Source organism: Ananas comosus, linkage group 16 (assembly GCF_001540865.1).
Source record: "Ananas comosus cultivar F153 linkage group 16, ASM154086v1, whole genome shotgun sequence".
Classification (NCBI taxonomy): domain Eukaryota; kingdom Viridiplantae; phylum Streptophyta; class Magnoliopsida; order Poales; family Bromeliaceae; genus Ananas; species Ananas comosus.
This window is the reverse complement of record NC_033636.1, coordinates 5,812,710-5,825,953: the sequence shown is the minus strand read 5'-3', so window position 1 is coordinate 5,825,953 and position 13,244 is coordinate 5,812,710. Positions and strand designations below refer to the sequence as shown.

At 34.0% G+C, this 13,244-nt stretch overlaps 1 protein-coding gene across 1 annotated transcript; it reads right to left on the bottom strand.

Annotated features, from left to right (window-relative positions):
- LOC109722324 (psbP domain-containing protein 5, chloroplastic) lies at positions 1,234 to 11,281 on the bottom strand. Its single transcript, XM_020250344.1, has 11 exons — positions 11,136 to 11,281; positions 10,846 to 11,048; positions 5,984 to 6,104; positions 5,315 to 5,364; positions 5,065 to 5,132; positions 4,374 to 4,472; positions 4,081 to 4,140; positions 3,923 to 3,982; positions 3,744 to 3,798; positions 3,314 to 3,363; positions 1,234 to 1,910 (listed from the first exon to the last, which is right to left on the bottom strand). The coding sequence occupies exons 1-11, from the start codon at positions 11,213 to 11,215 to the stop codon at positions 1,812 to 1,814; spliced, it is 945 nt and encodes a 314-aa protein (XP_020105933.1). The 5' UTR covers positions 11,216 to 11,281; the 3' UTR covers positions 1,234 to 1,811.

Sequence of the window (13,244 nt, the reverse complement as noted above, 5' to 3'; positions counted from 1 at the left end):
TTGGACCGACATATGATCAGGAGGGGAAATCAAGCAGTAAGCCAAGTGCGGGTCGAGTGCGAGAACCTCGGAAAGGAGGCCGCGAGCTGGGAAGACTATCGGTTCTTGAAATTCCAATTCCTGGACTTCGATCCTTGAGGTCGCGAATCTTCTCAAGCGAGGGGGGATTGTAGCATCTGCCAAATAAAAGGGGGTTCGTAAACATATACAGAGATATATACATAGGGGTTAGTAAACATATATAGAGATATATATATATATAGAGTTAGGCTCTTATGCTTTCGAAAGTACGGAAGCCTCCGTGCTTGTAAGTTGTTTTCGATGATGGGACTTCCGATTCGGCGATCGGTTCCGTTAAACATGATCTACACTATTGGAACTATCTAGAAACCAAATTTCATAATTTTTTGACTTTATTTGCCTAGTGAACGAGTAGCCTCAAATGAACGGCTGAAAATAAAAATCTCATAAAAAACAGTGATAAAAGACTCAAATTTCAAATCGAAAGTATTGTTCTTACTCTTAATGTTAAGTAGAATTTTTTATTAAAATTTCATATAATTTGGAAACTTCTACACCGTTAAATTTAAAAATGTGCCACATCGGCCGTTAAAATAGTCATTTTTGAGACCCTGTGATCGCTTGGTAAATGATGTCGAAAAATTATAAAATTTGGTTTCTGGATAGTTCCAATAGCGTAGATTATGCTTAATGGAGCGGATCGTCAAATCGGATGTCCTATAATCGAAAACAACTTACAAGCACAGAGGCCCTCTATATATATATATATATATATATATATATATATATACAAAGTTATAACAAAATTTAGGGGAGAAAAAAATAGGATATGTATGGTGCACCCGGCGCACGATAAAACTTACTTTTATCTTTTAGATACTATATGCAGAGTCCACAGGTGCGGTTTTTGTGTGTCATTCTCAAAATACTATGGTATATCAACTGAAGATGACTTTTGCTCACAATGAGCAGGAGCGGAAATGGTTCGGTTAGTTTCGGATTACAAGAGAAACTGGAATCGAACCGAATAAATACTATTATAATTCTAGGAGTCGATCTCGCTAATTCTCAAATTTGACATAAGGCGTTCGCTTGTTTAATGGTCTAATAAAACAACCAAGATCAAGATCAAGATCAGCTATAATTTGTTAAAATCCTCTCCTCACTGTCTGCAGCAACATAAAAGAGTTCTTAACAGACCATAACAAAATAGAAGCCAAAAGTGGTGACTAGTGTTTCATACATTACTGCCTTGAAAAACAAAATTTCTTATCTTAGAGACTTGATGGCCTGTCATAAATGTACACATATCATAAACATCACTTTACAAGCCATGGAGGCAGAAAAGGAAAAAGAAGCCCAAACTGATGCCTCACAAAATTGTTGTTCACTTCACAGCCTTGCAGCACCTCATTAAAATTTTTGTTCACTACTTCACTTCGAGCCTGTTTGAATATCAGAATAAGTTGTTCGATGATAACTTACTTATTATGAGGATTTTTTCTTATGATTGTAAGAAAAAAGTTTGATTTTCGCTATTCGAAAGGTTAGCAGCATATTTCACTTATGATGTTATTTACCTCATTTTGGAAAAAATGACTCGATGACCGAATATGCTATTCCATTATAGACATTTGATCACACTCCTAGCTTCCAATCATAATTAAAAATCCTCGTACCAAATAGAATATCATTGAATAACTTATTCCAGCATTCAAATAGGGCCTTCGGAGCAAAAAAGTATGCAGAAAGATGAAAATAGGTGGATAAGGCAAAACGAGGGCTCTTTGTCACCAAAATCTCCATGGGTCCTTGTACGGCGGGACATAGTTCTCCGTCGGCGGGAGAAGGCGAAAAGATGCCACTGTTCTCTCTAGAAAAGGCCCCATCTGCATAATCGCAAAATATAAGGTACTAGTTAAAGGCTGAAGACATCAACACTTTGTATGAATTTGCTCTCCCACACAGGATTTAGCATATTTTCACATTGTTACACTGTAGTTTCATTCCGATCACATACGAGCCCTGTGGTTACTGCTCTAGTTTCCTTTAAATAACTCCAATTAATCGTCTATTAAAAATAATCAAGTGACTGGCGCATGCATCTATAAACAACCAGAAACTAATTCTATCAGCCATAGGGACCTTTGATTCCCCTCAAATTACCAAATTCTTCCCTGATTTCGATTCGAAATCTCTTACAAATACTAGCATTTGACCCTCTCTGGTTCACTCGCCATCCCCACACAACAGATCAGATGGTTTCTACGTGTTTTATTGGTGTACGGGACAGTTACATGCTTACTTTTGATGGAAGGAAATAAGTTCATTCAAAAAAAATAGATATAGTAACTATAGGATACCTAAGTGATACAACGGAACCATCTAATGGGTAGTGAAATTTATCCAAGAACTTATGGCATAACTTTGTTAAAAGCTAGAGCAGGCTAAGGTCAAGACTCCGAAGACCTTCAATGACCAAACATCTTTGTCCTTCTATCTCTTTAGCATAGTATAAAAAGTAAACTGTTAAACCAGTCCAGGAGATTTTTCACTGAAAAGATGTTCCAGCTACTACTGAAAATCATTTATTGCGATAGAAAGAGGTCACAACAGCCTTAAAATTCTACCTAACTGATCCTTGCTGGACGTACCAACCAAGTTTAATTATATTTCTCCTCATGGATTCCTTGCTTTTTTATGCCATCTAATCCTACTACGGTATCAATCACTCATAAATTCTAATACGGTATCAATCACTCATAAGAACCAGTGAGGTTAGTCTCATCTGGATGATGTTTTCCCTATTTGACTTCCGACCTTGCTCTCAACCTCTACCATGCAAAATTACCATCACAAAAGCTAGACTTCAAGACCATGTCACCGTGTACATAAGCATCATGATGGTTATTAAGATCAAACCCAACTGCGATGTTATATTAATCAACATGACAACAAACTTAGACCACATTGGTCATAAACTGTAAAGTACATCAAAATTAAATTTTAGATGACATAGGCCATGTTTGGCCAAGCAGTGCAGCCCGTTAGCAGAGCTTTTTGAGAAAGCTCTGAAATCGGAGCTTTCTCAAAAAGGCTTGGCCTTGCAGTTGCGTGCCGCAAACACAGGTGCAAGCACAAAGGCCAACCAAACGCATAATACCAATCAGGAATGCATATAATACTTTAACAGAGATATACTAGTATTTAATCCAAAATAAAATCCTGCACCTCAAAGAAAGTTAAGGAAATACTAACAACCAAAAGAGATATCTATTATGCAACAACTTACTTTTTCCCATTGCTTGCTGAGAGTTGAAGCATTCAGTGAGTAAAGATAGCCTGATCAGAATGGAACCATATGAGAGCCGTATGGATGCAGTTTAAAAAGAAAAAATAAAAAAAAAAAAGAAGTAAAGAAGAGAAAATCACCAAAACATAGAAAGAAAAAGAAAATGAGGATGCTAGGTTTGCAAATTTCACTAGTTTAAGTGGTCTCTATGGTTCAGGATTGTCACATAAATTATCAAAGAAACCAAGAAAATCACGATAACAAATAGAAACAAGATTGCACAACAGCATTTCAGTATATATGTAGCTTTTTGAACTAGCACAACGTAGCTTTTTTTTTTGGCTAATGTTGTTATCTATGGTGAGCCTAGAGTTGGATTAAAATCAATGAAACAAACGCAAAGAAATAGAAGTTCATGAGCTAATAATACCATCTCGCTCAGCAGTGGCTGCCACATTGTGCCGGTACAAATTTGGCTCTTGCACCTGAGAAATTATAAATTATCATGAGTACCATTTACCTGCCTATACGCGAATTTAATATGTTAGTGGAAATTGTGGAAAACAAAGTAACAAGAACCAGACACTTAAGAGATATACGAGGACTCACAGAATTTGTTGGTGATTTTCGAACTAGATACTCATAATACCAGTATGGTTCACCATCAACCTACAGTACAATTATGTTATTAGTGTAACAGTTAAATATAAAGGCAAATGCTTTTAGAAAGGAAAGTGAGATCAACTCATATGTCGACAAAATCTTACAGTTGTGGAATGTGCATCAAGAACTGAACTCTCAGCCATGCGCTGGCTAGTTGTTACACGCTGCAAAAGAAGTTCCTCAATCAATGTAAACAAGCAGTACTACTCAATATAATATGGAAATCTACGTAATTTATACTAGTTCCATTATTTCCAAATTATAGGATCTGTTTCGGTGTACTTCAAGAAAGCTCACTAACATGTAAACCTTTATTAAATCATAGTTGTGAATGCAGGTTGCTTATCACATATATTGAGATCTCTCGATACTTTATGCAGATATAGCAATTGAATACCAATGCAGATTTATCAGATAGAACAGAATCAGCAACATCTTTTGCTTTCCACGTACTCTTGTCATTTGAAGTTAGGAAGCGTGAATTCAGAGGACCAACCTGCAACAAAGAATAAAAATTAAAAATCTCGAACTGAGATGGTGGAAAGAGCTCAGATTTAATCAGGAGAAATTGTCTACTCAAAATGGGTTTTTTTATAAGGAACAGGAGCATTTACAACTTAATCAAAGTTAGCAGGTAAAAATATCAGAAGGCTCTATTGCTCGGCACTAGCATGATCAACTTGTAGGAAGTTAAAACAACACAATGGTAAGCTGAATAGAAATGTAGGGGCCTTTGCATATTTAGCTTGCAAAAATCATCTATTACATATAAATTTCTCTACTGTGTTCTGCGCAAAAGGCGAATTTTCTTAAATAACCATTGAAATGTAGTTTTTTTTCCCAAAACAGCCTTACTTATAGGTCGGAATTTCATCAAATACAAAGGAAAGCAGTGTTTCATAGTATAACCATTTATTGCAGAGGGAAATTTCTGCAAGTACGAAGGCATATATAAAAGAACATCTTTTAAGCGCGTATCTGAAAAAGCAGAATTTACAGGGTTATATATTTAAGCTACCAATTCATAGGATTCTGTTAGTAAATATACTCTACTTTTTTATGGAAGGAACAGTTATTTCCATGTATACCGAGACAGAGATGACAAGGTTATTGATCATGTCAACACGCTCAGAGACAATGCGTTGTCGCGCATCAGCTGCATAACATGTAATATATTAATTAGTAACAATTTTTGTTGACACTAAATGTTACAAAGAATTCAAAAAGCTAATGGTCTAGAGAACTGAAACAGAATAATGATTAAATAACTAAGTCAAAGTATTGCAACTGAACGGCAGCAATACTCAACATCAATGTTCAATGAGATATGGAGCTCACGTGATAATGGTGCAGCAGATGAGTATCTTTCCGGCTTTCTGGACTCTACCCTGCAAACAGAAGAAAAATAGCTAGATTTGATCAACTTAACATAGGAAAAGATCTTTATGTTATCGCATCTACCAAATGCAACATGGAAAAATGTAAGCCACTAATTCAAAATCAATGTAGCAAAGGAACAATCGAGACAACAACAGCTCCAACCATAAGATAATAAAATATGCAATATCATTTTTTTTTTCGTAAACCGATATTTATGCAGTAACCGGCAACACTGCCAGAGAAAAAGAGGGGGTGGAGAATGCAGGGGAGTGTCAATAGGAGATCAACCGATCAAGAGAATTTGTTTTCTGGACCGGTCTTTAACTCTAGAAATGCAGCTTTACTGAAGACATATTCTGGTTGATTTAATGCAATTGAAACAGATCAAATAGAAGTTGACATTATCTGAATTCCATTTTCTTCCTGAAATGAGAAGATAATAATCATTTTTAAGTTGATCTTTTGATTCAATTTTCGATATTAGATCAGTATCATGTTGCCGCGAAGAATTTCAGTAAAATACTATATAAAACTTCAAGCACAGATAAGAAGTAAATGAATCAACAAAAAGAAGCAATAAATAGTACCAAACTATGATAGACGGAGCAGATGAATTATGAAAATTACCACTTAAAGGAAAATTTCTTCGCAGGCAATTCAACAGGGTACAGAAAAGAGTATGCATTTATATCATCCAGTAGCAAAGCCATCTTCACATCTTCATCCAACTCAACAACAGCATGCGAACCTAGAAAATTACAAAGAAAAATCAGGTACAAAATAGTAACAAACAAGTAGAACAAAGTTTGAGAAGTGAAGCGTTCTTGGCTAACTCTGTAGATAATGCACTAAATGAGCATGTATCTTGCTCTAAAGAGGAAATCGATATTAGTATGTTGACAAGAATTGTAACAAACAAACAAGTAGAACACAGTTTAAGACGAAGTGAAGCTTTCCTGGCTAACTATGCAGATAATGAACTAAATGATCATGTATCTTGCTCTAAAGAGGAAATAGATATTAGTATGTTGAAAATGAAGCATTTGCAATGAAAACTTATTCACTAGGATCGTCTTGCCTGCTAGTATGCACAATTAATAACAGGCGAGTGAAGGGGTTGTCATGCATCAACGATTCAACATGAAACCATCATCCACAAAATTAGATTATATCATCACCTAGAAGACTCATAGTCAAGCCATATTGTTGCTATTTCATAAGTTGCATCTATCAACCTCTGCCTGCAAATTAAATAAGTTGCACACAATTGCATTTGACGAGTACTTAACCACATTATTGACGAATGAGCGAAGGTGAACAAGTCTAAGAATTATTTATAAAAAATGACATCAGCACATATATGATATATGTAACATTTTGCTCTCCTGCTAGTTGGTTTAGGATATGGAAAATAAGGTTTCTTCAGCATCGATGTCCTTTTGTTGTTTTCAGAAGTTACTATTATTTTCGAAGATTATAAATACAGCAGAAAATTAGATTCTTTGACTAAATCAACATACGCAACCCAAAGATTCAAAAGAAAAAAGAAATCAGTATAAGCAAGCAACTCAATAGATTTGTGGATATATAGGAATCCAAATCTGTCAAACCACTCATTTTATGATCCTCCACATCCTATATCTACCCGCCCCATATGATTTTAGTTTCCCAAAATGCCTTGCTGTTAAAAAGGGTAGCAAAATGCTGCATCAAGACTATACTTTAAACCAGTGTGGTATAAACTGCAAACGCACTATATCACCAGAGGCTTTTTGCCGTTCTCCCTAAAACTTAAGCTCATCAGAAGCTCTGATACAAAGCAGCTCGCTCCCAATTTCTTCGCACTGTTATGAAGAATACAAACTAATAAAGCACTTAAATCAATTGCTACTTTCTTAAGATACCACAAGCCCTAAGTTATCGAGTCTAAGGTGTATGCATATGTTAATTTTCCTAACTAAAAACCTGCAGCTACAATCAAGAACTATATATATTAACTCAACACAGCATGAATTAGATGATGAAATATCACAATTATTCTCCATTCCAGATGTAATTAAAGTTGAATTAAATCTATAACTTCTGACATGTAATTGGATTGCAACAGTAGTATAGCTCTTGAACATAATTTCAGGGCTAGAAAACCCGAAAATCACCTAATCTTTGCCCGAACCATACCTAAAGAATAATTCCACTGCAATCCACCACAAAGCCTATATTTTTGTCAATTTGTTAGATGTTCGGTAGTCGTGTGATGGCACATGAGTCACGTTTCGAGTGAAACGACTGCCTTGCCCTTTCTTGTGTTCAACTAGCTAAATAATTTTTCTAACATATGTCTAGGCAAATTGACAAAAAAAGAGACTTTGTGGTGGATTGCAACAGGATGCTTGTTTAGATGGTAAATTTTAGGCAAATATGAAACTGAACTAAACTATAGCCTGTTTTCGGATGACTTTCTAACCTTTAAAAGCTTTACTTTCAACTACCTAACCTCCCAATCCATTTGATTTGTGTCATTTGATGATTATTTTTTTCATAAAATTTGAGCTACTTTAGAAAGAGTGCAACCACATAAATCAAATGAAATACACCAAACAAGTCTTCTAAAACAAACGACACATAATTACGTTGCAAAAAGAGTCACCAAATAGCTTCAACCAAAGTAAACAGATAGGTTAGGTAGTAAAATCAAAAGTTTCAAATTTTGGGTTGTCTTATAAATGGGCCATACTTCAGGTCAGTTCATTTTTAACCTAATTTCAATGTTTTATAGTTCAGGTGGTGAATTGCAATCCAGGCAAAGTTTAGGTCGCGCTCGGAACTTTTCCCCTAACTTTCAACATCACTAGACAGAAAATGAAAAGATACCATAAAATAAATAAAGGTAAATACATATGGAACTTACATGCCTAAATTATGGCCTGTCCTAATCTGACTACTTAGCCTTTAAAAGTTTTAATTTTGGTGCCTCATGTTTAAATTGGTTTGAATTAAGTCATTTGGTTACTTTTCTCTTCCAAAAGCTGAGCATACTGCTTACTTTAAGGGGCCGCTTGGTTCAAGGTTTGTAATATTCCGAAAATGTTGTATATTTTATATTAGGAATGTCAACTATGTTAAATTAACCAAGCCAGCAATCCACTTGGGGAGAGATTGTTAAGAACTAGTATATTTTTATTAATGGACTGCTAATAATTCCTATAATGAGGATACCTCCTAACCCATGACAATCTTGTATTCCTACCATCTAGAAATCTACAATAATTCCACTACTTCATTAAAACCTTTTACAACTATCCAACTTGAGTTGAATGGTACTGATTTGAATATTTTCAATAGAAAATATGGAGGATTTCTAGAATATTACAAACTGTGAACCAAACAGGCCCTAATAAGAATGTAGTCATGTGAATCGCACATAAATATTCTAATTAAGTCTATTATAATAAACATTACATCTGGAGTTTGAAGAAAAAGAGTTACCAAATAGCTCAAATCAAATAAATTGAAAGATTAGTCAGTTTAAAAAAAAATTCTTAAAGGTTAGGTAGTCAAATCAAAATGGGTCATAGTTTAGGTGAGTTCCATATGTTTTTACCCCAAATCAATCAAGAAAGGTAAAAATGCATAGAGGCCCCCTCAACTATAGGCCACCGTAAAATGGCCCCCTCAACTATTTTCTTTTGGTTCGAGAACCCCTCAAGTTCTTTTTTTTTTTTTTTTTTTTTGAGATTTCATACTCGATAAGTGCGTGCATGTGTGTGTGTGTGTATATGTATCAAATTTAATGACTCTACTAGTTATTAATCGTTAGTTAAGATAATTTCATTTACTGAAAAGCAATTAAAGTCATTAAATTTGAATTTATAAAACTTCAATTTTTTTTGACTTACTATCACTTAATTCCAAAAACTTTGGAGTTGAGGGCGGTCTCAATCCAATAAATAATAGCTGAGGGGTTTATTTCAAAATGGCCTATCCTACATTAAAGGGTCTCCATGCATTTGTACAACCAAGACAGTTGTATAGAAGTTAACTCAGCTATCACCCATTTTGTTCTAACTACCTAACCTTTAAAAATTTTAATCTTGCTACCTAATCAATCAATTTATTTGATACTCTTTAACTTCAAAATTTGAATACATCTTCATCCTTGTAGACTTAATTAGTATATTTTATGCAATCAATGTAACTATAAATTCATTAAAGTAACGAACTTATACTTACTACAGAAAGAGTCATCCAAGGATAGAGCTATTGAGGGGCTCACAGTGGCCATGAACCCCCTCAACTTTTTCAGAACTTGCATAAAGGCCCCTTTTTATGGTACGGTAAAAATTAAAATATGGGCCTTTTTTGCATTTGGTACCCTCATAAATTTGTTTTTTACAAATAACCCTACAAAATTTATAATTGTAAAATTGGCCCTATTCCCCTCACGCAAGCGCCACGTCAGTAGCTTAAACACGAGGTTTTTTTTTGCAAATGGCCTCCTAGAAAAATTTTATTTTAAAAATAGCCCCGACAAATTTATAATTGCAAAAATGACCCTACCCCTACCACGCAGGCGCCACGCAAATGCCACGTTGGCGGGCTGGGCTCCTGCTTGGCAAGTTGAACACGGTGAACCATTCACCCGTGTTCAAACACGGTGAATGGTTCACCGTATTTCTTTTGTTTATTCGCGTCGCTTGATGTAAACCCTAAACATATTATACACCATCTTTTTCAAGGCAGAATAACTAACTGAACACGGTGAACCATTCACCATGTTTGAACACGGTGAATGGTCCACCGTGTTCAACTTGCCAAACCCGCCATCCAGCCTGCCCGCGTGGCGACTGCGTGGCAGCGGTAGGGCTATTTTTACAATTATAAATTTATCGGGGTTATTTTTAAAATAAATTTTTTTCACGGGGCCAATTGCAAAAAAAGTCCTAAACACGATGAATGGTTCACCATGTTTAAGCTAAACTGCGAGGCTGTTTGAGTTCTTCTGCATTACGGAACTTGACTACTGTTTAGCCCGTCCAAACATGGTAAATGGTTCACCATGTTTAAACATGGTGACTCATGCACCGTGTTCAACTTAACCCTCCACAGCCGCTGACGTGGCACTTGCATGGCAGGGATAGGGCCAGTTTTGCAATTATAAATTTTATGGGACTATTTAAAAAAAAAAAAATGAGAGGGGGCTCAATGCAAAAAAAAGCACTTAAAATATTGTAAATCCTAGAGCCAAAGCAAAAAAAAAGTTTCTTAAAAAGCTTGTGCTCTGCACACCGAACTTTTGTAATAACTTGCTTCATAAATCTGTTTTTTAAAATAAATACTTTATGTATTCTTAAGCTCTCCCAAATTCAAGTAATTTTGAAAGGTTGATGTATATCAAAATTTTGAAAGTCCGGATAGTGGAATCAAAGTGGTCCACAGGTCAGGTAAGTTACATGCGAAATAGCAAGAACAAAGAGAGGCTCAGTTCCTACCGGAACATGGAAGAGCCAGTGCTAACGAAGCCGCGAGGGTCGACAACACGAGATCCCTTCTCCTCCGTGAGCTCGTCATTGTTGAAGTAGGCTCTGAACAACACGAAGAAACAACGACATGGGATCTCCCCAGAAGCGGGCATCTTCTTGTTCTTGTTCTTGTTCTTGTTCTTGTTCTTGTTCTGCAAAACGGATTCCGGTCCCTGGAAACCACAATCAAGAATCTTCTTTTAGCGTTTAATTGAAGTGGAAGGAGAGAGAAAGAGAGAGTACAGCAGGAGAAGAAGTACCAGAAGATGGAGGGGAGAGAAGAGGGGGAATGGGAGAGTGTGGGAGAAGGGGGAGGATGGGTGAGAAGAGCCACGGCCATTCTTTCTCTCACTTCTGGGATCGCGATATCCTGGGCTGGATAGCCACTATTGTGTCCACGCAATCGGCAGCGTTAATTTCACGCTTCGAGTACAGTTTCACCATTTGGCTTCGCGTCCGATTGCGAAAAAGTTACTGTACCAGTGACGGAAAAGTACGCTCAAAAATATTTTATTTAATTTTATATATAATATTACGTTTCGTTTACTATTGTGGGTCGACTATAATATATATTTTTTTCGGTTCATCGTAGAAGACAGAAATATATTTCTATATATTTTTATTCCAACTCCATCGATAGGCCTCAATACTAAACTAAGCCGTACTTTTATACTGCGTTTGATTCGAAAATAAGTAAGAATAACTTATTTTTAAAATAGATACAAATTTAGATATAAATAATAATTAAATCAATTTTATATTTTAAAAAAATTAGATTGTTTTTAGAAATAAAATAAATAAATAGTATGTGGATGGTTAGTTTGGAACAAAAAAAGATAAGAGTTATAATTTTAAATTAAAAATATTTTATCTAATTAATTAACAGCAAAATATTAATTAAAAATAATTAATAAATTAACTTTTTAATTAGTTAGTAAATTATTTTATTTACATAACTAGTAGAAACAATTAATTAGATTAATAAAAATATTAATGGTTTATTAATATGTANCAAAAAAAGATAAGAGTTATAATTTTAAATTAAAAATATTTTATCTAATTAATTAACAGCAAAATATTAATTAAAAATAATTAATAAATTTATTAACTATGAATATTATATAAGATAATAAAAATATATTAATTAATTAATTAATTATAAAAAGTAATTTAACTTTTTAATTAGTTAGTAAATTATTTTATTTACATAACTAGTAGAAAAAATTAATTAGATTAATAAAAATATTAATGGTTTATTAATATGTATATTAGTTTATGATTAGTTAGTAAATTATTTTATTTACATAACTAGTAGAAACAATTAATTAGATTAATAAAAATATTAATGGTTTATTAATATGTATATTAGTTTATGAATAAACTAATATACATATTAATAACTAATTAGCTAATTAATGGTTTATTAATATGTATATTAATAACTATTAATAACTAATATACATATTAATTAATGGTTTACTAATATACATATTAATAACTAAAATACATATTAATAACATATTAAACCATTAAAAATATTAATGGTTTATTAATATGTATATTAGTTTATGAATAAACATATTAAATTATTAATAACTAATTAGCCAATTAATTATAAGTAATAAAGTAATTAATTATTTTATTATTTAAGAAATTGATAATGATTTAAATATATTATTTAGATTAATTAATGATTTAATACCATAATTAAAATTAAATTTAGACTTTAATTAACTTTGTTCGGGTGAAATAGCAGTTTCAAGCTTATATCAAGTTATACTAGATTATTCCAGAAATCCGAAAACTACTATTCTCAAGTACAAAAATTTATGTTTGGAAACAAAAGGGGGAACAAGGGCTTATTTCTTCCTTGTTTCCAAACCAAACGCTGCCTTAGGCTTCCCGTTGAGATTTAGCAGAGTTTTTTTTTTGGCTAAATTACAGAAAACCCCCCTGTAATAACCCACTTTTTCACTTTCCCCCCCTGACATTTAAAAACCTACATTTTGCCCCCTTCTAATTACGAAATTGTGCACAGGGCCCCTTGCCGTCACGGTTCCGTGAGTGTTCTGTTTGCTTTTTCGAAATTTATTAGTGGAGATACCCAAACTACCCTTTAAAATGGCGGGAGACTATAAAANAAATAAAACAAAAATATAAATGCATCACATACAAAAACATAAAGCAAAGTGGGACCAAAAGCTCAGATAATATCAAACCAACCTTCAACACTAAAGCTTAATTATACCTCAGCATAGGAACATCAGGGACCACATGTACTAAAATAAGGAATAAAATAATGCAAAACTACAAAACCCAAAGGAATTTCTTCAACCACAGAAACATTAGGGACCACATGTACTAAATTA

What these genes read in the sequence shown, in the direction of transcription:
- LOC109722324 (XM_020250344.1), bottom strand. Translation starts at nt 11,215, where the DNA reads ATGGCCGTGGCTCTTCTCACCCATCCTCCCCCTTCTCCCACACTCTCC. An exon ending in ACCTTGTCATCTCTGTCTCG is followed by an intron (nt 4,473 to 5,064) that starts GTATACATGGAA and finishes TCTTTGTTGCAG; the next exon opens with GTTGGTCCTCTGAATTCACG. An exon ending in AGCCACTGCTGAGCGAGATG is followed by an intron (nt 3,364 to 3,743) that starts GTATTATTAGCT and finishes CATTCTGATCAG; the next exon opens with GCTATCTTTACTCACTGAAT.